Raw genomic sequence first — 25,207 nt, 5'->3', positions numbered from 1 at the left:
TAATTAGTTGTAAGTGTACTCGTGATGAATATGGATGGAGGAGTGTGGTGATGAGTACAGAATGTATTTCAGCTGGAGGAGAGTTGCCTTCAGAAAGTTTATAGTTGGATGAGTAAGATTCTAACCAAAATACTTGAGAGGATAAGATAGCTGGATAAACGGTGTTAACCTTATCCAAAGAGAAGAATTCACAAGTTTAGAAAACAGAGAAAGAAACAAGCAAATGAAAAATTAAAAAGGTAATTGTTTTTTTAATATAACTTCTGTTTTTAAATAAAATTAGGGAACATAACTTACACATTTGCAGATAATTTTCACTTAGTTCTGAGTTTTTAGAGCTACCCCACAATTATTCTAATTTTCTTTGAATCCAGAGTTTATAATAAGGCTTTTTTCTTTTTTATTTTATGTAACTTTTCCCAGACCTTGGGTTGTGATACATAATTCCTGCCATGTGACTTCCTAGAAGTTTATAATTTTATTAGTCTCTCTTAGGAGCTTCCCAGTTTCATTCCCCATCTCACCACCCCAGTATTATAACTAGAAAACGATCTCGGCTCCAGTTCTCCTATTCTTATCCCATTGTGTCTACTCTTGTTCATGTTGCTTGCCTTGATATCCAACTACCTTTTATGTATAGAAGTTTTTGACTACTTCTCCATCTTCCTTGTCCTTCCAATCTCATTTTCTTTAAAGCTTAGATTGCATGTCTCATGTTGAATGTGGTGAATTGACTTCTCTTTCTCCCTAACTCCTCCTTCGTACTTATCTTCGTGGTCACTGGGCAAGGTATAGTCAAAGCCTGGCAGTGAAAGGGGCTGAACTCGGACTGGCTTTTAACCTGTTGTTGCTCCCCACTGCCCAGCCTCCCTGCTACTAGCGTGACGTCCAGTTTTTTTTTTGTTACTCTTCATACTTTCCTTTTCTCCATTCCTGTGGCTAAATATCTGACTAGTTATAGTACATCTGAACTCAGAGATGTTGCTTAAGTTATTTTATTATTTCCTGGAAAGAAAAAGAAAAAAAGATCACCTGAGGATAAGTGCTTCAGTGTGGGGTTTTGAAAAGTTGTAGTGAAAAACTTTTATGTAGGTAAAAGGATTAAAGCACATAGTGACTAATGTCCTCGAAATGAAAGTAAAGGCTGAACGTTTGGAAGGTTAGAATCTCTATTTACCGCTATGGGAGAGACCATGCAGACTTGGCAGGGCTCGGGTGGGATAGAGATGGGAAGTAGATTTTGGATATGGTAAGTTTTAGGTACCTATTAGAATGCTAAGTGGATTTGGTTTCTGTGTTTCAGTAGTCTCCTTTAATGTAGAAGAATCTTCCTCCCTTTTTAATTTTTTATAAAATTGAATTTTTTGAAGAGTTCAGGTCTGTTATCTAATAGGATGTCTTACACTTTGGAATTAATTGTTTTCTAATAATTAGCTTAGATTTAACATGTTTTTGACAAGAATACAACTTAGGTAACATTGTGTACATCATATTAGGCATTTATTACTAAGGTTGTCCCACTGTTGGTGTAATTAAGTTTGATCACTTGGCTAAGCTCATGACTGCTGGATTTCTCTTATATAAAGGTATATTCTTCTATTTATAGTTAGTAAGTAGTCTGTGGGGAAGTATGTTAGGACTCCCAGTAGCTTTTAGTCTTTGTTTTCATTCTCTCTGTCTGCTCCGTACCATAAACTTGAAAACCCGTTCTGTCATTTTAACAATTTTACAAAAGTTTTTTCTCGTATTATTAGAAATTAAAAAAAATATTTGTTAGAATAAAAAATAAAGGGCAGAAAAGTTGAAATTATGTGGTGGAAGTGAAGTAGGAAGGGACAGTGTGGAAGCCTACCTTGTTTTTGTACACTTTGGAGGGTGGCACTCAACACAATTGTGATATGTAACGTAGCTGTTATAAAAATGTGAGCAACCCATTACAGCTCTTCTAAAACATGAGCAACGTTATATTATTAGCCTTCTTAGAGCAATCCTGCTTAACGTTAATGAACTTCATTTTTTTTCTTACAGGTTTAAATGTAATACTGGATATTTATTTCTTTTAAGGTAAGTTTTTTCTTTTCTTTTTTTTTGAAACATTACTATATTAAATTTGTTATCCACGTAGTTTGTCTAGAAAGTAAATTTCTGTTACTAAAATTGAATCACTGATTTATTTATCACCTGGGCTTAATGGGCTTTGTCTGTTACAGAGAAGAAAATTGTCTTCAGGAGAATGATTGTTAACTGCACATATAGCACCCAGTAACATGATGCCCAGCAGCTGGATGCTGAAGAAGATTGGTAGGTTGTCATGGGACCTTGGATTTACACGTTTCTGGTACATCTCAGTATTCAGAATTGTTTAGGTTTGCCTGGGGACCCTTGAGCTTTGGGCTGAATATTAGTTTCCTAGGGCTGCTGTAGCAAACTGCCACACACTGGGTGGCTTAAAGCAATAGGAACTTATTCTCTCCCAGTTCTGGAGGCTAGATATCCAAAATAAAGGCATTGGCAGAGCTGTGCTCCCTCTATGAAGGCCTCTTCCTAGCTTGTAGCTGCTGGCAGTCCTTGGGCTTCCTTGCTTACAGCTGCTTCACTCCAGTTTCTGCCTCTGCCTTCATGTAGCCTTCTTCCCTCTCTGTGTCTCCTCTCCCTGCCTCCAATCCCCCTCTTTTTATAAAAACACCAGTCATTGGATTTTGGTCTCACTCTAATCACGTATGACCTCACTTAAATTGATTATATCTGCAAAGATCCTATTTCCAAATGAGGTCACATTCACAGGTCCTGAGGTTAGGACTTAAACATCCTTTTTTGGGAAACACAGTTCAGCACAACACATTCATGGTTGGGGCTTGACTTGAGTTATAGCAATATCGAGAGGCTGTGATCACTTTGAAGCTTGAGTACTGTGTTCTCTGAAGTACTAAACTGTTTTGGAATTGGTAGAGAAACAAAAATGAATCCCTAGATTTCTCAAGCCAGTTTAGAGCTATTTCTATAACAGACTTTAGCAGAGGGGGTGAGAATTTTTAACATATACAGATAAAAAGACTGGTTATTTATTTGCATTTGTGGGATTCAGTCTGACAAGAATTGTGGCCCTCCTGAGGTAGACATAAGAGGGAAACAGCTAGGAGTTTTCTTTGTGTGCATACTTTGCCTAACAATAACAGTGCTGTCCTTTTTATCTGTTTATGTTAGGAAAGGAAACTTGTATAATTGGGTAATTTTTTTTAATGTCATTAATACCCTTGAGTATTTTAGAAAATAAAGGGTACAGGATTATTGAAATTCAGCTTCACCTTCAAAGAAGGTCTTAGATAAGCAAACGTAGCTCAGTGAACCTAGCTCAGTGCCTGGACCTTGGTAAGTGCGTAATACGTATTTGTTATTAGCCTAAGAAAGTGAAGGAGGTTTGAGGTAGTTATGAAAAGAAGGAAAGTTCTCACCTCTTATTTTCTGGATATTTTCTGTCTGGCTGGTAGGGTATTTACTATTTCAGTAATTGGTTTGGTTTTGTTCATAAATGACTAGAAAATATAGATTACAGTTAGAGTGTTTTTAATATAGGACAATACATATGATATTAGACACATGCTTACTTTCTGGGGTTTGAGATTTGAAGGTAATATTCTTTAAGTGCCTGTATAATATGATGCTTGTGAATAAATCTTAAAAATCCAGGCTGTGTTAATGGTTTCTTCATTCTTTTCCTCCACTTAAATAAAAATAGCTCTGTTAATACAACAAGCTGTAAAGCCATAATGTGGCGTACCATCCTGTTTGAGAGGTGAACATTGTTGAATAAAAATGGCTGACAGAAGTGGGAAGATTATTCCAGGACAAGTGTATATTGAAGTGGAATATGATTATGAGTATGAAGCCAAGGACAGAAAGATTGTGATAAAACAAGGGGAACGATACATCTTGGTGAAAAAGACCAATGATGACTGGTGGCAAGTCAAACCAGATGAGAACTCCAAGGCGTTCTATGTGCCAGCCCAGTATGTTAAGGAGGTCACCCGCAAAGCTCTCATGCCCCCTGTTAAACAAGCAGTTGGACTACCGAATAATTCTATGAAAATGATACAGAGTCTCCATCTTCAGAGGTCAACAGAAAATGTGAACAAGTTGCCTGAGCTTTCAAGTTTTGGAAAGCCGTCATCATCTGTTCAAGGAACGGGTCTTATTCGTGATGCAAATCAGAATTTTGGACCCAACTATAATCCAGGTCAGACTGTGAACCTAAGCCTGGACCTGACCCATAATAACGGAAAGTTTAACAGTGACTCACATTCTCCTAAAGTTTCTGGCCAGAATAGGACGCACTTATTTGGTCACTTTCCCGGCCCGGAGTTCTTGGATGTAGAGAAAACTAGCTTCTCCCAGGAACAGTCTTGTGATTCAGCAGGAGAAGGCTCGGAAAGAGTACATCAGGATTCTGAGTCTGGCGATGAACTTAGCAGCAGCTCCACTGAACAGATAAGGGTAAGATGAAAAGTAGAATGATGGAACACTTAACGCCACCATAACAAAAATGCTACAGATTTTACTTAAAATCTTTGTAGGAGTTAGGAATTATTTGTTTTGCTTTGTTTTTAGAATACACGGGTTCTATCCTGATTTAATGAGGTGGAGAATAGTGTAATAACTTGTGGAGTTCATAAAGACTGACCTTATGGTTTCTTTTTTTTTTTTCTCTCTCTTAATCCTGCATAGGGTAGGAAGGATTTACTTAACTTACCCAGTGATGATATTTCTTTTACTAGACAAAGTCTTTTTTTTTACTGTACTCATTTTGACTGGTTTCCGGTAAGTTTTCAGGTAATAATGGGCATATGAGGAAAGATATCCCTGGAATGTTAGCCACTTGTTCTTTGAAACTGGTTTATTAACCTTGAATATTTAAAAAGATACAGAGCTCACAAATCTTTACCTTCATTCTTGCACTTTTGTGTCTTAAGTGTCTAAATATATACACTTGCTTGACTGGAACATTAGCCTGAAAAAAATTTTGTGTCCACGGTTTGATTCCCCGCCCTCCCCTTACCTAACTTTATTTTGAGATTAGTTTATACGAGTTTGTCAAGTCAAGTGGAATAATTTTAAAAGCAAATGCGGGAAATTGAACTTGAATGTATTTGGATAAGTCTAAGTGAAATTGAAAATTGATAAATTTTTGGCCTAAAGCTCTTTTATAAGATTTATTCATCAAGTTAAGTCAGTATTTGTGAGGCTGCTCTTAGATGTGGTCTGATTGTAATGAAACCAGTTTGTTCTTCCTGTAGCTTTTAATTTTTCTTGTGACATTTTGAATGAAAATAAGGAAAAGGAAAGATTCTCTAGAGAAACTTCTGATGTTTGAGATCGAGGCAGTTATATGAAGTAGCACTATCAGTTTACCATCATGTGGCTTAGCAGGCTTCTGTTTTTTTTAGTCTTTATGTGATACTTTGACATAGGATATGTAATGTTTCCTGGAATTTTTCTGTTCATGCTCTTTATTGAACTAGTGGGACCTGGGAAAGATGTGTTTTCTGTTACCAGTAACCATCACTGTCACTGCACACTTCAGATTACGTTTTATATTTAGATACACTAGCAGTCCTGGCTTCTCTTCCATCATGCTCATCTTAAATTCACTGCATGGAACTTCATGGCTCCTAACCTCTCCGGAGCCCTTAACACTGGAAATCCTGTTAGATCTCTCTAGCAGGTCCTTTTCCTAACTCGTCACGGCAAGTGTTTTAAAACTTTTTCATTTCTTTCAATTTTCTCTCATTCACCTGTTTTTCCCTGCTCTCTTATCTCAGATAACCTTGCCTTCTATCTCACAGCCTAAATAAAAGCTTTGGGATGGAAACTCTTTGGCTTTGGGGAGGATGTATTGCACAGAAGTTGGTAGTGCTGGCTTTAGATTTGGATCTGGTTCCATACCACTTACCAGCTGTGCCATAATTGCGGCAAAGTACTTCACCTCTGTGTGTCTCAGTTTCTTCATTTTAAGTTGGGGATCACAGGGTTGTTGAGAATTGAGTGGGTTACTATATCTAATATACTTAGAGCTATGCCCTGTGCATGAATGCATTATGTATCTATTGCTACTTGATAAATTACTCTTAAGTCTAGTGGCTTTTTTTTTTTAAAGATTTTATTTATTTCACAGAGAGAGACACAGCAAGAGAGGGAACACAAGCAAGGGGAGTGGGGGAGGGAGAAGCAGGCTTCCCGCCGAGCAGGGAGCCCGATGCGGGGCTCGATCCCAGTACCCTGGGATCATGACCCAAGCCAAAGGCAGATGCTCAACGACTGAGCCACCCAGGCGCCCCAAGTCTAGTGGCTTAAAACAGTAAACATTATCTCAGTTTCTGTGCTCAGTAACTCAGAAGCAGGTTAATTGAGTAGTTTTAAAGGCTTGGGGTCTCATGAGGTTATAGTCTTATGAAGGCTTGGCTGGGGCTGGGAAGCTGCTTCTGAGATGGCTCACTCACAGGGAGCTAGTTGTGCCTCGTGAAGAATGATGCTTGAATGATGTAGACCAGCTTTCCCTCAGAAGGAGCAGTCCAAGATGGAACAAGGCATTGTCTTTTAAAAGCCAGAGTCTTGGAAGTCACACACTGTCGTTTCCTATTGGTTACACATTTCAGCTGTATTCTGTGTGGGAGGAGACAACATAGGGATACGAATGTCAGGAGAGGAGGATCATTGGGGGCCATCTTGGGGCTGGCTAGCATAGTGAGTATTCAGTACTTACTTACAAAGAGCTGTTGTCGTTGTTTCTGTTGTTACTTATTGTTATTTCCCCCATCAAATCTATAAGCACACCTGTATCAGCAGTTCCCTTTCCCTTTTCTTGTACAGTGCAAGCATTGCCTCTCTTATCCAAGGGCAGTCTCTTCAGATCTGCTTTCCCCCATTTTTCACAAACCTTTTGCTAAAGATTATGCAGCATTGTGCTCATATGGCTTTAGACTGATTATTTACCATGTTTTCTCCCTTATCATTTAAATCTGCTCATGTTTTTCCCATTTTAGTAAAGCTTTTCAACAATACCTTCCCCTCTGAGTATCACTTTATCCCCCTTTCCCTTTACTGGCAACTTCTGGAAAGAGTTGTATATATTTGCTTCTCTACATTTCATCATTTTCTACTCACTCCTTAACCTATTCTAGTAGGGCTTCTGGCTCCAACATTATATCTAAACTGCTTCTGCTAAAGGTACTCATTGTTAAATTTACAGACAATTGAGAACATTTATACATAGTGTCATCATCACAGTGAATAAGATTAATAACACATGGCAATTTAAAATAATCTTTTATTGAGGCCTTGCATACAATCCAGTGGAGTAGTCCTAAATGCATGACTTGATGGATTTGCACTTATGTATACACCTCTGTACTAACCTTGAGTCCTTCCCAGTCAGTATCTACTCCCCTCCCCCTTCATGTTTCTGTTAGGATATTTTCATTTTTCTGACTTACATTGCCAGAAAACTATGCTGTAATATCATAATCAAGATACTGGCATTTGTACAGTCTAGATACTGAGCATTTCTTTTTTTTTTATTTTTTAATTTTTTTAAAATTTTATTTATTTGAGAGAGAGAGACAGAGATAGTGAAAGAGAGCACGAGTGGGGAGGAGAGGGAGAAGCAGGCTTCCAGCCGAGCAGGGAGCCCGATGCGGGGCTCGATCCCAGGACCCCCGGGATCATGACCTGAGCCGAAGGCAGACGCTTAATCGACTGAGCCACCCAGGCGCCCCTAGATAACTGAGCATTTCTGTCACCACAAGCATCCTTTATGTTGCCCTTTTATAGCCACATCCTCTTCCCTCCCACGCCTTTCCCTCCTTAACCCCTGGCCACCACTAATTTGTTTTCCATCTTCATAGTTTTGTCATTTCAAGAATGTTATATAAATGGAATCATATGCTATATACCTTTAGGGATTGGCTTTTCCATTCAGCATAATTCTCTGGAGATTGATCCAGTTGATTGTGTATTTTGTTGTTTTTGTTGTTGACTAGACTTCTGTGGTCTGGATGTACCACACTTCATCTCACCGTTAACCCATTGAAGAACATCTAGGTTTCCAGTTTCTTGCTCTTGAAAGCAAAGCTGCTATATATATACATTTCTGCACAGTTTTTGGGTGAACATAACTTTTCATTTGTCTGGCGTAAGTGCCCATGAGTATTGCTAATGATATGGTAGATGCATGTTTAACTTTTTGAAGAAACTGCCAAACTGTTTTCCAGAGTGGCTATACCATTTATATTCCTACCAGCAATGTCCATGATCCAGTTTCTCTGCATGCACATCAACATTTGTCACTTTTTTTTTTTAAGCCATTCTGATGGTTTGTAATAATATCTTGTGTTTTGATTTGCGTTTCCTAACAGCTAATGAAAATCTTTTCATATGCTCATTTGCCATCAATAGATCCTTTCCATTGAAATGTCTTTTGTCCATTTTTTTCTCTTCTATTTTTTTTTAATATTTTATTTACTATAGTGTGAGCAAGAGGAGGGGTGGGGGGAGGGAGAGTATCTCAAGCAGACGCCGTGCTGAGTGCAGAGCCCAAGACAGAGCTCAATCCCATGACCCTGAGATCATGACTTGAGCTGAAACCAAGAGTCCGATGCTTAACTGACTGAGCCACCCAGGTGCCCCCTTTTGCCCATTTTGTAATTGGACTGTTTGTTTTTGTACTCTTGAGTTTATCCAGTTCTTTATGTAGTCTAGATACTAGTCATTTGTCAGATACATGGTTTGGAAATGTTTTCTCCCAATGTATACCTTGTCTTGTCCTCTTAACAGCATAGCTGTTTTATTTATTTATTTATTTTTTAAAGATTTTATCCATTTATTTGAGAGAGAGAGAATGAGAGAGAGCACATGAGACGGGGGAGGGTCAGAGGGAGAAGCAGACTCCCTGCCGAGCAGGGAGCCTGATGCGGGACTCGATCCAGGGACTCCAGGATCATGACCTGAGCCGAAGGCAGTCGCTTAACCAACTGAGCCACCCAGGCGCCCCCAGCATAGCTGTTTTAGTCAGGTCTCCAGACAGACAGCACCAGTAGGGTGTATGTATGTATCTACACACATACACACACGTATACATTATATAGAGAGACAGATTTATTTTTAGGAATTGGCTCATGTGATTATGGAGATTGAAAAGTCCAAGATCTGCAGAGCGGATGGTAGGCTGGAAACCCAGGGAAGAGCCAGTATTGAAATTCAAATTCCAAGGTTGTCTGCTGGCAGAATTTATTCTTGCTTTGGGGAAATTAGCCTTTTGTTCTGTTCTGGCCTTCAGCTGATTTGAGGAGGCCCATCCATGTTATGGGGAGCAATTTAATTTACTCAAAGTCCACTACTTAAATGTTAATTGCATCCAAAAAACACCCTCGCAGAAACATCCAGACTAATGTTCCACCAAACACCTGGCCCAGCTGAGTTGATACAGAAAATTAACCATCACAGTAGGCCAGGATTCTAAATGTTTCCTTCTTTTTTTTTTCTAAGTTTATAGATTTACATTTTGTATTTGAATCTGTGATTCATTTTGAGTTTAACTTTTATATAAGATGTGAAATTAAATTAAGGTTTTTTTTTTAACTAATATCTGATTATTCTGTTTCATTCATATATGTGTCTGTCCGTCCTCTAATATCACAGTCTTAATTACTGTAGCTATATAATATGTCTTAAAATTTGTAGACTGATTCCTCCCAATTTGTTATTCAAAATTGTTTTAGTTATTATAGTAGACTAAATAATAATTCACCAAAGATAGCAGGTCCTAATCCCTGGAACATATAAATAGACCCAGAGATAGATCTATGCCAATTGATTTTTGATAAAAGTGTAAAAGCAGTTTACTGGAGGAAAGATAGCCTTTTCAACAAATGGTACTAACAAATGGTACTATAATTATGTTGTAGCATGTATCAGTACTTCATTCCTTCTTATGGTGGAATAATCTATTGTTTATCCATCCATCACTTGTTGGGCATTTGGTTGTTTCCACCTTTTTGCTACTGTGAATAATACTGGTGTAAACACTTGTGTACAAGTTTTTTTTTTTTTTTTTTTTAAGATTTATTTATTTTAGAGAGAGGGTGCACCTGTAAGCAGGAGTAGGGAAGGGAGAGGGACAAGCAGACTCTGTGTTACGCGGGGGAGGGGCAACGTGGGGCTCAATCACACAATCTCGAGATCATGACCTGAGCTGAAATCAAGACTCAGGTGCTTAACTAACTGAGCCACCCAGGAGCTCCTTGTGTACAAGGTTTCGGGTAGATACATGTTTTTATTTCTCTTGGGTAAATACCTAGGAGGGGAATTGCTGGGTGATAGGGTAACTCTTTGTTTAACTGTTTGAGGAACTGTCATACTATTTTCCAAAGTGGCTACACCATTGTACATTCCCAGCAGCAGTGTTTGAGGGTTCCAGTTTTTCCATATCCTTGTTAATACTGGTTAGTATCTGACTTTCTGATCACAGCTATCCTAGTGGGTGTGAAGTGGTATCACAGTGAGGCTTTGATTTGCATTTCCCTCATGATTAATGATGCTGAGTATCGTTTCATATGTTCATTGACTATTTGTATATTTTCCTTGGAGAAATATCTGTTCAGATTCTTTGCCCATTATTAAGTTGATTTTTTTTTATTACTGAATTATAACAGTTCTTTATATAGTCTAGATACAGGTCTCTTACCAAATATGATTTGCAAATATTTTCTCCCATTCTGTAGGTTGTCTTATTTTCTTGATAATGTCCTTTAGTCCAATTTGCCTGTTTTTTCCTTTCGTTGCTTGTGCTTTTGGTGTCTTTTCTAAGACCCCATTGCTAAATATGAGGTGAGGAAGGTTCAGTCCTCCATTTTCTCCCAACAGTTTTACCGTTTTAGCTCTTGCATTTAGTTTTGATCCATTTTGAGTTCATTTTTATGTATGGTATAAAGTAAAGGTCCAACTTAAGTTTTTTGTATGTGGCAATCAAGTTGTTCCAGGACTATTTGTTGAAAAGACTCTTTCTTTCCCTCATTGAATGGTCTTGGCACCTTTGTTGAAAATCAGTTGACCATAGACACATGTGTTTATTTCTGGACTGTCCAACTCTCTTGATTTATATGTGCTTCCTTATGCCTCTGCTAGACTGTCTTGATTACTTTTGTTTTGAAAGCACAAAGTGTTATTCCTCCTACTTTATTATTTTTTTTCAAAAGTGTTTTGTCTATTCTGGCACCTTTGCAATTCTGTGTGGATTTTAGAATCACCTTGTTAATTTCTACAACGATGACAACGGCTGGGAGTCTGATAAAGGTTGTCTTGAGTCTGTAGACCAATTTAGGGAATGATGCCATTTTAACAATGTCTGTGTTTCTAAGGGCAGGTGTGGTGGTGCTGAATTCCCTCAGTTTTGCTTGTTAAAGAAAGTGTTTATTTCTGCTTCATTTTGCTGCATAATTTCTTTGGATACAGAATTTTTGTTGATTTTCTTTTTCAACACTTAAAGTATTTTACCCACTCTCTTTGTTTGCATGGGGTTTCTGATGAAAAATATGCTGTACTTCTTACTCTTGTTCTTCATTAGTTCAGGTGTTTTTTCCTCTGGCTTCTTTCAAGCTTTTCTCTTCATCTTTGTTTTTTTGCAGTTTGTGTATGATATGCTTTTTTGTAGATTTTTAAAATATTTATCCTGTTTTCATTTTGGGACCTTTCTTTTGACGTATCTGTGTGCTCATTGATTCTTTCCCAGCATGTCCACTCTAGTGATCATCCCATAAAAGGCATTTTCTATTTCTATTACAGTGTTTTAATTTATAGAATTTCTTTTTGATTCTGTCTTAGCTTTTCCATCTCTCTGCTTACATTACTTGTTTTTGAATGTTGTCTTTCTTTCATAGTTCTTAAGATACAAATATTTTAAATTCCCTGATAATTCTAACATCAGTGCCATATCTGATACTTGCTTTATCTCTTCAAATATTTTCTTGCCTTTTTCCATATCTTCTGATTTTTTGTTGAAAGCCAGACATGTGCTATTGGATAATGGGAACTGAAGTAAATGGACCTCTAGTGTGAGGTGTTAGGCTAATCTGGCAAGAAATTGAATTGTTTGCTGTGATTTTAGGTACCAGAAGCTCTAAATTTCTCAGGTATCCATGTTTGGGGGCTTTTCTAAGAGTTTCTCATTAACGTCTGGTTCCCCACTAAGTCTCCCTGCTCTCTCCCTGGCTGGGAGGGGTTGAAGTACCTCATTACTTGGTCCACATAGCTTTCACTAACACCATGGGTTAGAGGATGGCTTCCTTGCCACTTGGCAGTAGTGAAAGTTTTGACTCTCCCAGTAGGCCACGGGTATACGTGTGTGTGTGTGTGTGTGTTGGGGGTGGAGGGTGTCTTGTTACTGTCTGGCAATGACTGTCCTAGTCCCTTTGCCTTCTCTGACACCACTCATGGGGGTTTTGGGGTGCCTAGTAATAGCCTGGCGAGTGTGTAAATCTAGGTTACCTGTTTGCCATTGCTGGAGATAAGTGGTGGGACTGTTGGTTTTTTTTCTGTAGCATTTGGCTGATGTAGAGTGGTTATGTAAAAAGTTTTCAGTCTTGCTAAGTCTTCCCCTTTTCTGGTCCTTTTGCTAGACAGAGCAGGAATTTGTTGGGGCTTTTTGGTCTGTGTCTGTTAGTGTTTCTGGTTTTTGCTGACTTCCCCCTTCAAATCTGGGATGTATGAAGCCAAAATTAAACATAGGAAACTCACCACCATGTTGTTGTTCATTGGGTCCTGAGGTCACTAGTTGGTCTACCTTCTCTCTACCTTTCAGAGTCTTCGTGTGTGTGTGTGTGTGTGTGTTTTAATAATTTAATAATAATAATTCCTGATCCCTTTCACCTGTTTCACTCATCCCCTTACCCTCCCCCCTCTGGAAACAACCAGTTTGTTCTCTGTATTTATCAGTCTGTTTCTGGTTTATTTGTTTATTTATTTGTTTTGCTTTTCAAAATCATATGGTATTTGTCTTTCTCTGTTTGGTTTATTTCATTTATCATTTTACCCTCTAGGTCCATCCATATTTTCATAAATAGCAAGTCTCTTTCTTATGGCTGAGTAATATTCCTGTGTGTGTGTGTGTGTGTGAGAGTGTGTGTGTGTGTGTGTGTGTGTGTGTGTCTACCCCATCTTCTTTATTCTTTCATCTGCTGATGGACAGATGTGTTCTTGTGTTTGTTTTATATTATGTCCAGTGTTTTTATTTGTACTTAGTGTGAGGAATAGGGAAAAGTACATATACTCCTTTTTCCCAGAATTGGAAGTGATTGGTAAGTTTTCAGTGGTACTTTTTAAGTATTAATTTTCTTTTTCTTTTTTTAAAGATTTTATTTATTTGTCAGAGCACAAGCAGGGAGAGTGGCAGGCAGAGGGGGAAGCAGGCTCCCCACGGAGCAAGGAGCCCATTGCGGGACTCAATCCCAGGACTCTGGGATCATGACCTGAGCCAAAGACAGATGCTTAACTGACTGAGCCACCCAGGCGTCCCTTAAGTATTAATTTTCTTGACCTCTTAACAGTGTTGTTAGTCTGGTCATCTGTGGGATGTCCTCTCATCATAAGCTTCCATCACATCCTGTGCTCCGCCTTTCTTGTACTCACCACATTTATGATTATTTTCTTCCTGCTTGCTAGTCAGTCTGTAATCTCCAGGGCATGCTAGTTATCTATCTCTATGCCTCATGCCTTGTCTATCTCTATATATCAAGTGCCTTGTATAGTACCTGGCACATAATAGATAGGCTAAATGCTTCTGGAGTGATGACCAGTGGTTAGCCACAAATACTTCAAGTCAAAGGGGAAAGGGAAACCTAGATTAATGTCCCAGTAAAAATGCATGTTTCTTTTTGAAAAACAGTAACCTAGAAGTGCTGTGACCCTTGCCTTACCTACAGCATAGGTTTTATCAAAGAATATTAGGGAGATAGAGTTGGAGGTAAAAAGTTGTAATTCAATACAGAGATTCCAAAATTTGAGTCAAAAATTGTAAAATTCAGTTTGACCCTTCACTCCCAGTAAACTGGATACATCATATTTATTGTCTTCCTTGGAGCAACAGGTTTTTAGGTCATTTCAGAATTCATACTAGTGGTTGATAAGAATATGAAACTTTGAAAATCAGTGTGTTAGTTCAGAGCTCTAAGCCTTTAAACAGCCTTAAAAAAGGGGGTGGCTCAGTCAGTTAAGCATCTGTCTTTGCTATACTTCAGCTCAGGTCATGATCTCAGGGTCCTGGGATTAAGCCCCATGTTGGGGCTCTGCGCTCAGCAGGGAGTCTGCTTTTCCCTCTCTCTCTGCCCCTCATCCCCGCTCGTGCACTTTCTCTCTCTCAAATAAATACAAAATCTTAAAAAAAAAAAAAAAAAACCTTAAAAACCACACACTTTGCTCCTGATGCCCTGTTTGTCCCTCATGATCTCACTAATGCTCCTTTAATATATGTCTTACCAGGCTTGAGTATCAAGTTTCCCAGTTCCCTATAGTTATTAGAAAGTATGGTCTAAAATTGGAAAGTAGAAATGGTATGGTAGACCTTTGTCTATTGAGCCTGACAAGATGCCAGACAGAGAAAGGTCAGTCAAAGGACTGACAATCTGACATAAATTTAGTAAGCCCAAACAACTCTAATGCCTAGAATCATTATTTTAAAATATGAATATTTATGATCACCATAAATCTAGAAATGTTTAAGTTCTAGATTTTTAGGTGGTAGATACATTTATAGAAAGAATATCTTCATTGATAGTGATAAGCTCGTGCATTTCTGGCATTTGAAACCTAATCTTAAATTCATCTGGAAAATTTTATCTATGAAATGATTCTTCTATACTGGGTTCATGAAATCAGTTCCCTAATTTGTTACAGATTTATACTTTGTTTCTAATTGAAAAGCATTTAACTATTTATTTTTAGTCTTTCATTATTCCCAAATTGTGTCAACTGCTAATATAGTTGTTTATTGCATTTAAAAATTTAACTATACATACATACATATATATATTTACAAAGTCAAAATCATATTGTATGTGCAATTTCACTGTAGGGAACATTTTAAAAACTATGTGTTAATACAAACAGAATATCTGTTATACAAAGAAGAATGCGAGAGGGATGTAATTTTTCAGGCTAATTGGATTTCCTGGTTAATACAGGATTAGGTATAAAAGGTTTCAGGGTTTGTTAGAGATTTTCCTAAACCTTTTTCCACATAGATGGTGCTGAATCTAAAAACATATAAATTAGCTTTGTGTAGCAACAACTAATAATGTCCCGTCATCCAGTTCCTTGCTCACTGTATCTTTTTGTTAAGTCCTCCCCCTGCCATACTGCTGGAACCAAAGGAGTCATTATTTAGCCACATTTAACAAAATGTTGAAGTTTTAAAACTGTTTAGTGTCCTTTCCTTTGTACTTTTCTCCCTGAATGGCATCTGGGAAACTCCATCTTCTCTTTTTGCTTCCCAAGATTATCTTCTTGTCACATCTTTCTCCTTAATCAAAACAGGAAAGAATAATAGTTTTAAAAATTGGTTTTATTTGATTGACTACTTACATACTCAGAAAGTCACAGAACTCTTAGATTTTGATGAAAAATACCAACCCTTTTCTCAAGAAATGCACATTTGCACCAAATTTTGTTAAAATTTCAAGATATACAGAAACCTAGATTTTTTTTTTCCTAGTCTTCAGTTTTCTAGAGTGAAAGTGCATGTGCATGCATGAGCAAGGGGGGAGGAGGAGAGGGAGAGAGAATCTTTTTTTTTTTTTTTAAAGATTTTTTATTTATTTATTTATTTGAGACAGAGAGAATGAGAGAGAGAGAGCACATGAGAGGGGGGAGGGTCAGAGGCAGAAGCAGGCTCCCTGCCGAGGAGGGAGCCCGATGCGGGACTCGATCCAGGGACTCCAGGATCATGACCTGAGCCGAAGGCAGTCGCTTAACCAACTGAGCCACCCAGGCGCCCCGGGAGAGAGAGAATCTTAAGCAGACTCCACACCCAGCCTGGAGCCCTACGTAGGGCTCAGTCTCAAAACCTCACAATCATGACCTGAGCCAAAACTAAGAGTTGGACACTTAACTGACTGAGCCACCCAGGTGCCCCCAGAAACCTAGATTCTTAAAGTGAAAGTTTTGGGCGAAGTAATTATGGAGTAAAAATTGATAAATCTTCTTTAAGGAAATTTAGGCATGAATGTCTAGGTAGATGGAAATTTGGTAGAGGAGCTAGATCAGCTTGGAATTACATTTGGGTTAAACCCGAAGGCAAAGTTGATTGAGGTCTTTTAGGATAACTGGTCTTCCTAGGTTCCTTTTGGAACAAAGAGCCTGCTTTATTTTAGCATTGACCTGTTTATCAGGTTCCTTCCTCCTTAATTGGTTTTGGTTGTGATCTTTGTGAGGATCTAGTGAAAGCCATGAACTATCTTTCCAAGAAAATGCCTACATTTGCATCAGTGCATACAGTTTCATTGGGCTCACAGTCAATGTAAAACTCCTTTTATGTCCATCTTCCTTTCCCCTCTTACCTGACCTGTTCTCACCTTTTCATTTTTCTAAGACAAGTAGGGTCTTTTTTTTTTTTTTTTTAAAGATTTTATTTGACAGAGAGAGAGACAGCGAGAGAGGGAACACAAGCAGGGGGAGTGGGAGAGGGAGAAGCAGGCTTCCCGCAGAGTAGGGAGCCCGATGTGGGGCTCGATCCCAGGACCCTGGGATCATGACCTGAGCTGAAGGCAGACGCTTAACGACTGAGCCACCCAGGTGCCCCAAGTAGGGTCTCTCAACTTTCTTCTAAACTTTACCTGTCCTTCTGCTTTATGATTCCTAATGCATTTGGCCTTATTTTTTCATTTACTTTTTTCTGCTTTAATCCCTGTGATTACTCAGAATTTAGCTGTAAGCGGTAGAAACCAACTGTGACTCGGTGAGGCAAAAGGGAATTTATTGGCTCCTGTAACCAGACTGCAGGAAGGGTTTATTCATTGGAGCCAGGGCCTGGTTTACTGTCAGGATTCCTTTTATTGCTTCTGTCTCTTACCTCTGATTCTGTCTCCATGATTTTTTATTCTTCCAAACAGACTTCTTCCACATGGCTATAGATGAGCTGCTAGCAACTACTAGGCTCATGTCCTTCGTTTTTGTATTAAAATATTTTATTTTCTTCTCTTGGTTCTAATTCAGAAAATCTCAGAGAAGGAATTGGGCTGGCTTGTGACATGCTTATACTTATGGCCAGGGGCATGATTGGGCCCTACCCAAACTGCATATTTGGAATTTACAGAGAAAGCGCTCCCCCAAAGAAATAGTAGGTATGCTGTTCCCAGAATAAGGGGAGAGGTGCCAGGGAGACAAAATAGTAGTTATCAACCATATCCTCTGTTTCTGAGATTGATTCTCTAGGTCTTCCCACATTATACCTGTCCTGTACCAGGTCATTCATTGACACCAGCTGTTCTGAAGGCCAGGGAATCCGCTGGCAAGGATGGAATTTCCAGACTGATTCTAGTTCAGCAAAGGAAGTTTTGAAGATCCAGATTTCAAGTAGAGAGGAATTTTCTGTGCTATAAAACTGGAACAGCAAAGTAATACTCCCTTTCGTGCATATCTTGCCCTTTTCAGATTGTAGTCTTTAAAGTCAAAGATTGTGTTCTATTTCTGCCAGTAAACTTTTGACAGCAAATAAGGTAGTAAATAATCTGTATAGTGAAGACAATACTGATTTAAAAGAAAACACCACCTAATAAGATATGCCTATAGGTGACAAGAGAAGTGTGATGAAGAACTGAAATTTTGTATGTCGACTTGGCTGGACCATGATGCCCAGATATTTGGTCAAATATTGTTCTGAATGTTTTTGTGAAGGTGTTTTTTGGATGTGATTAACATGTAAGTCAGTGGGCTTTGAGTAAAGCAGATTACTCTCCATAACGTGGATGGGCCTCATACAATCAGTTGAAATACTTAATAGAGTACAGAATAGACCCTCCCCTCCGCAAGAAGGAATTCTGCCAGTAAACTTTGAACTTAAACTGCTACTCTTCCCTTGGTCTCCAGCCTGCCAGCCTACTCCGCAGATTTTGGATTTGCCAAGCCTCCACAATTGCCTGAGCCAGTTCCTTAAAATAAATTACTTTCTCTTTCTCTCTATATATACACATACATCCTGTTGGATCTGTTTCTCTGGAGAACCCTGACTAATACACAGGATGTGCAACTGACTACCCCAGGCTTTATCATCACGGTTAGATCCAAAAGAAAGACCTGAAGTTCATATGTAAAATCCTTTGCAGGAACATCTCAGCCTAGCTTGATTAAGTCTTGCGCTCATCTCTGGGCCAATTACTCTGTTAGGTAGGTTGAGTACTCTGATTTGTCAGAACTGCATTTTATGCCAATCCCTTCACAAAGAAGGTGTGAGGTGTGCAGGGTAGTGTGATTGGCAGTCCTATCAGAATCACATCATTTGGGGGAGGGCAGATAACTAAAGAAAGGAATGGGGGTGGTGAAAGGAGAATGCTAGACAGTATGTGAAAAGGAGAATGCTAGACAGTAAGAAACAATAAATGTTCAGGGGCGCCTGGGTGGCTCAGTTCGTTAAGCGACTGCCTTCGGCTCAGGTCATGATCTTGGAGTCCCAGGATCAAGTCCGGCATCGGGCTGCCTGCTTAGCGGGGAGTCTGCTTCTCCCTCTGGCCCTCCCCCCTCTCATGTGCTCTCTCTCTCTCTCACTCTCTCTGTCTCAAATAAATAAATAAAATCTTAAAAAAATGTTCATATAGCACAGTTATTTGCTATACTGTGGGATATATCCTTTGGAATATGGAATTAATATATTCATGTTTCAGAATTTTTGGATACTCTGTAAGGTAAATTGCATACAAATTTTTTCGCATCTGTAGATGAATTCTGATAGACTTAAGTGCATGAATATTCTAGTCTATGATTTAAAAAAGCCAGACATTATGTTTAAAGATTAAAGTCACTGCTGTGTCAGTTGACTAGGGGTATTGGGAATTTTCTGTCTCTTGACATATAAATGTATATGTGTATATAAACACATATAATTGTAGTAGGATTGTAGTAGAGTAGTAATAGAAAATATGGTTGAAAAGATAACAATCTTAATAGAATCATTAAAAAATGTGTACATTATATTCTGTGTTTTCACCCTGTTTTCTTCCTAGGAAAGAATTTGCTAATCTAGGTGACATATCAACAAAAACAACAGATGTGGAAACATTTTCGCATTTTTCTTCAGAAAAATCTCATCTGTATGCATAGAATATCTTTAGCAATTGCTTCAGTAAATGCCAGACAGATGGTTTAGACTCAGAATGACTAACAATCACCATAATTACTTTGAAGTGTGGTGTAGTAACACATAAGCTCAAATTTTTGGAAAATCATGAATGTAACTTGGCATATTAAGGAAGGAGGTATAGAATAGGCTTCTAAACCAGAGAAATTTTTGTCTAGGGCCTTTCTACAAGATACTTGACTTCTGAAGCCCTCTTTCTGTAACCTGTGGTTGAACACTATTTGCCTACTTTTCTGACTCAGAGCAATGTAGAATTCAGTAACTTGAACGTAGTTGGAAAGTGTGTAACAACTTGATTTCTGATGAGAGATACAAAAATGAACTAGAGGGGATTCATGAAAATAACCACAATTGGAGAGGAAGGTGAAGAGACTAGCCATTGCTGAATATCTTCAATGTGTCAGGCACCAGAAAAGATGCTTACATATGCAGTTGCTTCACCACTGCTTTGGAAGGTAGGTAGAGATGATTTTCTTATTACACTGAAGAAACAATTCCATATTCTCAGTTTGTAAAGTCAGGGGAGTACTTAATATCTTTTAAAAATACTTAAATACAACAAAATAAAAAATTTGACATTCTTGAGTTAGGAGTTGAACCAGTCACTTTTCACAGAACATCAGTTTTACTTGAGAGAGTAATTGAGAAACAGTGTTCATACTAGGGCATTTGTTAGACACTTTCTCAGATATGAACAGAGTAAGCCCATCACTTTAAGGAAAACCGTATTTGTTGCAAATGATAAAATTCAAGCTTTAAAGTACAAATTAGAATTTTAAAAATTTATATCTGCCACCATGAGCTTATACTTCTCAATCTTAAGACTTTTCTGATGACACATTGGTAATATTGAGTATTTTGTTTTGTTCTTTGTCTTTGATATTGCTTAATGAAATGTTTCAGTATTTGTAAGATAAGAAACTACCGCTTACTGAGTTTTGGTAGAGTGTCAGAGAAGAATGTCCACAATTATCTGGAAGGGCTACTGAAATACTTCTTCCTTTTCCATCTGCATGTCTTCATAAGACCATTTTCCCTTCATGTAGTTCAAAACAACATATTACAAAAGACTTAATGTAGAAGGAGATTTGTGAGTCCAGACAAAGAGATTTGTAAATGTAAAACAGTGCCATCTTTCTCACTAATGTTTTTGGGGAGACTATTATTAGTTTTCATTAATATATATTTATGCTATATGTTTTAAATGAACAAATAATTTTAAAAGTTCTTTGTTTTAATTCCTAATAACTAGATAGCAATTGATAGAACATACATGAACAAAAGCTCTTATGTGTCAGGAGTATAAAGGGACTCTAGAACCAAAATTTTGAAAATTGCTGTTTCAGTGAAAGTGTACATCTGGCTGTGTGAAAATGGCATTTGATTGAGGCCTTGCAGGATTCTTCTTCCCCTTAGAATATACTCCCTTATGTAGTAGGTAAAAGTTACGTGTTTAGTGGTTGATGATAAAAATTTTTGATAAAATGCTTTAAAATTTGGCTATATACTTTTTGGCTAAACTCTTTTTCAGTTAGACAACCAGTTAGGTGAATAATTTGTTAAAATCTGTGTCGGTTAAATCAGAAAGCATATATTCAGTGGTCTTTTAACAATACATAGAATTGAATTAATTTTTCTGTTGTAAACCCATATGAAACATAATGAATTACAGTAATACTAAAGTGTTGGAAATTTCTTGCCTTAGAAGTAGTTTGTACTTGAATCAAAAATTGTTGTACATAAAGTCACATTCACACAAGGAAAACACAATGTGAAAATACTCAGTTTCAAGATCTTAAAACCTTGAATATGCAAAAATAGAAATGACAAGAAGTGAAAGACTTTATGTCTCCAGTAAGGATGCAAAAGAGGAAGGAGTCAGACTGCTTTAAGTATCTTTTGTGCTGAAGTTAGAAAATGGGAAACTTAACAAACAAAAAGCCTGCCTACTGTATAGGTTCTTCCTTAAGCATAATATGCAGGGTTTTTTTTTAGTGTATTGTAATCCATGCTCCAGCATTAGTAACAGTATATGAAAGATTATTGAACCTTTCTGTAAAGAAACCAAGACTTTTGTCGTCTTCATAATTATTACTATTAGTTGTCTTTATAGTAGTATGTTAGTTTGTAGTGTCTCTCCAGGACATACTCAGTGTAATTTTTTGGGGAAAAAAAATTGTACTGTTAGACATCATTTGTCTAATTCCCCTAAAATGATAATGCTGAAAAATTCCAGGTAATAGTTTTGCTTACTGTAGGCTCTGATTACTATAATTTTTTAAAATGTAGGTATTCAACTTCCTATCTGATTAAAAAAAAATCTAAACAAAAACCTTGTTTCCCTTACTAAGTTTGAAACATTTGTTTCTCCTTCTGTATGAACTCTTAGTGTGTTTATTATTTCTGACATTCATTTAAAGTCCTATAGATGTAGACTGAGTCTTATTTTGGAGACTATCCTCTGAATTCTACTTATCATATTTGGCCTCTTAGTTAGAGCCCAGAATATACATCTGGCCTTCTTAGTTTTTGTATCTAGTAGCTTCTCCACAGATGAAGACTATAGGTGATGTTAGTTAAAATCTCGTAAGTACCTAAGCACATAATCTAGCTGAATGGTTCACAATGGGAGAATTGTTCTGCCTCCCCTTCTCTTTGAGACATTAATGGAGTGGGAAGGTATTCAGTCCCTTACTTTGGGAGAGTAGACAGAGGTATGGTACTGCAGTCAGAAATGTATTTGAAAGTATTTTGAAAAGGAAATTGGTGGGTGTGTCATGGCCATTATTTTATAATTTCCAAAGTACTACAGAACCATGAAAATAAATCTTGAAAATTGTCTTTTTCTGCTTAAAACTACCTCATGCGCCATACTTAAAGGCACTCAGTAAGTTAGATCACTCTGTATATTGAATAAAGTAGTAATCTGTTTCCTAGTGGAATATACTTTTGCATTGTTAATTATTCTACTTTTATTGTGCATAGCAAAATTAGTTGGACAGTTGAAAAAATTTTGAGCTTGTATTTTTGGTGGTATCATGGATGTGGCAGCCATACTTTATGAACCAAAAATCAGAACCAAAGCCTGTCCCATACTTTGTTGTGATCAAGTATGGGAAGTGAGAATGTATTTATTGGGACAGTGGGAGGCATTGAAATCTGAACTGAACTGTATGGTTGCCATGCTTATAGACAGGAGAGTAGTATTTAATTATTTAAAATATTTATTGATTACTTATGCTGTGCCAGGCATGTTTTAGAAAGTATGGAACAGTATTGTCAGAGCTTTCATTAAAAGATAGGCAAACTGGAATTAAAGTCAAATAACTTAGTATTTCTTGTTAGTGTTTTCCTGTTTGTAGTTTCAGGGAAAGACAATGTGCCAGTTCTTAAATTTGAAAATATTTTACCCTGTGGTAATGAATGTATTTATTAAACACAGCTCTGAGAAAAGATTTCTTTTGCTACTTCTTGGTCACAACAGTATAGGTAGGTACTGAGGAACAGCCTGGACTTTGAAATCAAATAGACTTAGTTTTTTTTTTTTTTTTTTAAAGGTTTTATTTATTTATTTGATAGAGAGAGACACAGTGAGAGAGGGAACACAAGCAGGGGGAGAGGGAGAGGGAGAAGCAGGCTTCCCGCTGAGCAGGGAGCCCGATGCGGGGCTCGATCCCAGGACCCTGGGATCGTGACCTGAGCTGAAGGCAGACGCTTAACTGACTGAGCCACCCAGGTGCCCCCAAATAGACCTAGTTTTGATCTGAGTTCAGCAACTTCCTCATGAGGAGGAATAATTAAACTCCTCGGTGTTGAGAAGATTAACGAGATAAGTCAAGTGCTTCGAACAGAGTTTATGCTTCATAAATATTAATTGCTATGTATTATTTTTGTTCCTGCTTAAGGAAAATTGTATTAAAAAAGACAGTTGGAAGCTTTGTGGATTTCTATTTGAGACCCTTCAGAAGAGCTTTTCTGAGGCAAGCAAAAATTCTTCAATGCATAGTTTAGAATTGATTTGTTTGGAGTGTGTACTTACATATTTTGTATACAGTATTGGGCCTCTTATAATATGTATCAGTGGGCCCAGGGCATGCATTCTTGTTTTTCTACCTATATGGAAAATGTTACTGCCTTAGGCATGTTTTTATTTTTTTTTTAACATACTACACATATTTGATAATCTTTTGTCAATTTTAATATTCTTATAGAAAACTGATATGATACAGTTTTTTGAGGAACTTACAATGTAAAGTCTGGGAAATACACTCAACTGCTTTGAGTCTTCTTCCCATCCCTGAGTTGCCATACTTCTCAAGGACAGCGATTTGTTACTTTTTCTATCCTTTCAGTCAGGGATGTGTTGAACATTTCTTGAATGAGTAAGTGAATGAAAGAGCGCATAAAAGGCTACTAGTGAAATCAGAAGAGCTGGACATTGAAGAATAGGACTTCTCAGTTCTATTTCCTGATTAATACGTACATTGTCAAACAGAAATGTTATTTTATTCTCTGGCACAAGTCCTTTTCTTGATTTTCCAATTTAGTCTTTAATGTACTTCAAAGAAGACTTGAATTTTGGTATGGTTTACTTTCTAAATAGCTTATAACTTTCTATAGCTTAACCATTTCTAAAAATTCAGTATTATATTACACTTATAACTTTAATAAACTTTTTACCCATTAATGAAGTGTAGAGGCAACATAGTGTAAGAGAGGGAGAGAGCATGGATTCTGGAGCCTTGTTGCTTGGGTTCAAAGATCACTTTCTAGTTGTCGGGCCCTAGATGAGTACCTGAACTTTTCTGGCAGTATTTCCTCATCTATAAAGTGGGTATAATAGTACCTATGTCATAGGGTTTTTATGAGGATTAAATGAATTAATACAAGTACTTAGACTAGTGTCTGGTCCACAAAATATACTATATAAGTGGTTTCTGTTATTATGTGTAGATATATTTTTGTTAGTTTGCTCTCAGGCATACAGATTGTACTGTATATTTTTTGACATTTTTAAAAAGATTTTATTTATTTGAGAGAGAGACAGAGACAGAGCACAAGTGGGGAAGAGGTGGAGAAGCAAGGTTCCCTGCTGGGCAGGGAGCCCGACCCAGGGCTCCATCCCAGGACCCTGGGATCATGACCTGAGCTGAAGGCAACCCGACTGAGCCACCCAGGCACCCCCCTTTTTTTTTTTTTTTACATTTTAATTAAAAATAGAAGAAAAATAGCTAAAGCCTATTTTAATATTTACTTAGGAAATAAAATGTACTTATGAATGTATGTCTATAAAAGTCATAGAAATACCATTATATGTCTGATTGAAGTATTAAAGGTGCAACTTAATTACTAGGGATAATGTGACGTAGATGCTTGTATGTATCTCTGTTTGGTTATTTTACATGAAGAGACTTGAGGCCATGTTTTTTAGATAAGCATTTTTCTGAGACCATAACAAGGCAGGGTATTTTGGTTTTTTTGTTTTTTTAATTTTTTATTGTTATGTTAATCACCATACATTACATCATTAGTTTTTGATGTAGTGTTCCATGATTCATTGTCTGTGCATAACACCCAGTGCTCCATGCAGAATGTGCCCTCCTCAACACCCATCACCAGGCTAACCCATTCTCCCACCCCCCCTCCCCTCTAGAACCCTCAGTTTGTTTTTCAGAGTCCATCGTCTCTCATGGTTCGTCTCCCCCTCCGATTTCCCCCCCTTCATTCTTCCGTTCCTACGATCTTCTTCTTCTTCTTCTTTTTTTTCTTAACATGTAATGTATTATTTGTTTCAGAGGTACAGATCTGTGATTCAAC

The 25,207-nt window shown here is 37.6% G+C and overlaps 1 protein-coding gene across 6 annotated transcripts in view; it reads left to right on the top strand.

Moving 5' to 3' along the window:
- ARHGAP12 (Rho GTPase activating protein 12) overlaps positions 1-25,207 on the top strand; it is a 117,911-nt gene that overhangs the window by 13,673 nt on the left and 79,031 nt on the right. For 5 of the 6 annotated variants that reach the window (XM_031029005.2, XM_031029003.2, XM_031029004.2 and 2 more), the window contains exons 2-4: positions 2,029-2,064; positions 2,211-2,301; positions 3,737-4,491. In XM_031029005.2, the coding sequence (XP_030884865.1) occupies positions 3,814-4,491 (678 nt within the window). In that variant the 5' untranslated portion in view covers positions 2,029-2,064; positions 2,211-2,301; positions 3,737-3,813. The remainder of the gene's footprint in view (positions 1-2,028; positions 2,065-2,210; positions 2,302-3,736; positions 4,492-25,207) is intronic. The other variant, XM_081820827.1, reaches the window with a different exon arrangement.

This window comes from Leptonychotes weddellii, chromosome 5 (genome assembly GCF_054177405.1).
Source record: "Leptonychotes weddellii isolate Sample4059 chromosome 5, ASM5417740v2, whole genome shotgun sequence".
NCBI lineage: Eukaryota > Metazoa > Chordata > Mammalia > Carnivora > Phocidae > Leptonychotes > Leptonychotes weddellii.
The sequence above is the reverse complement of the archived record's forward strand: the minus strand, read 5'-3'. Positions and strand labels throughout refer to the sequence as shown.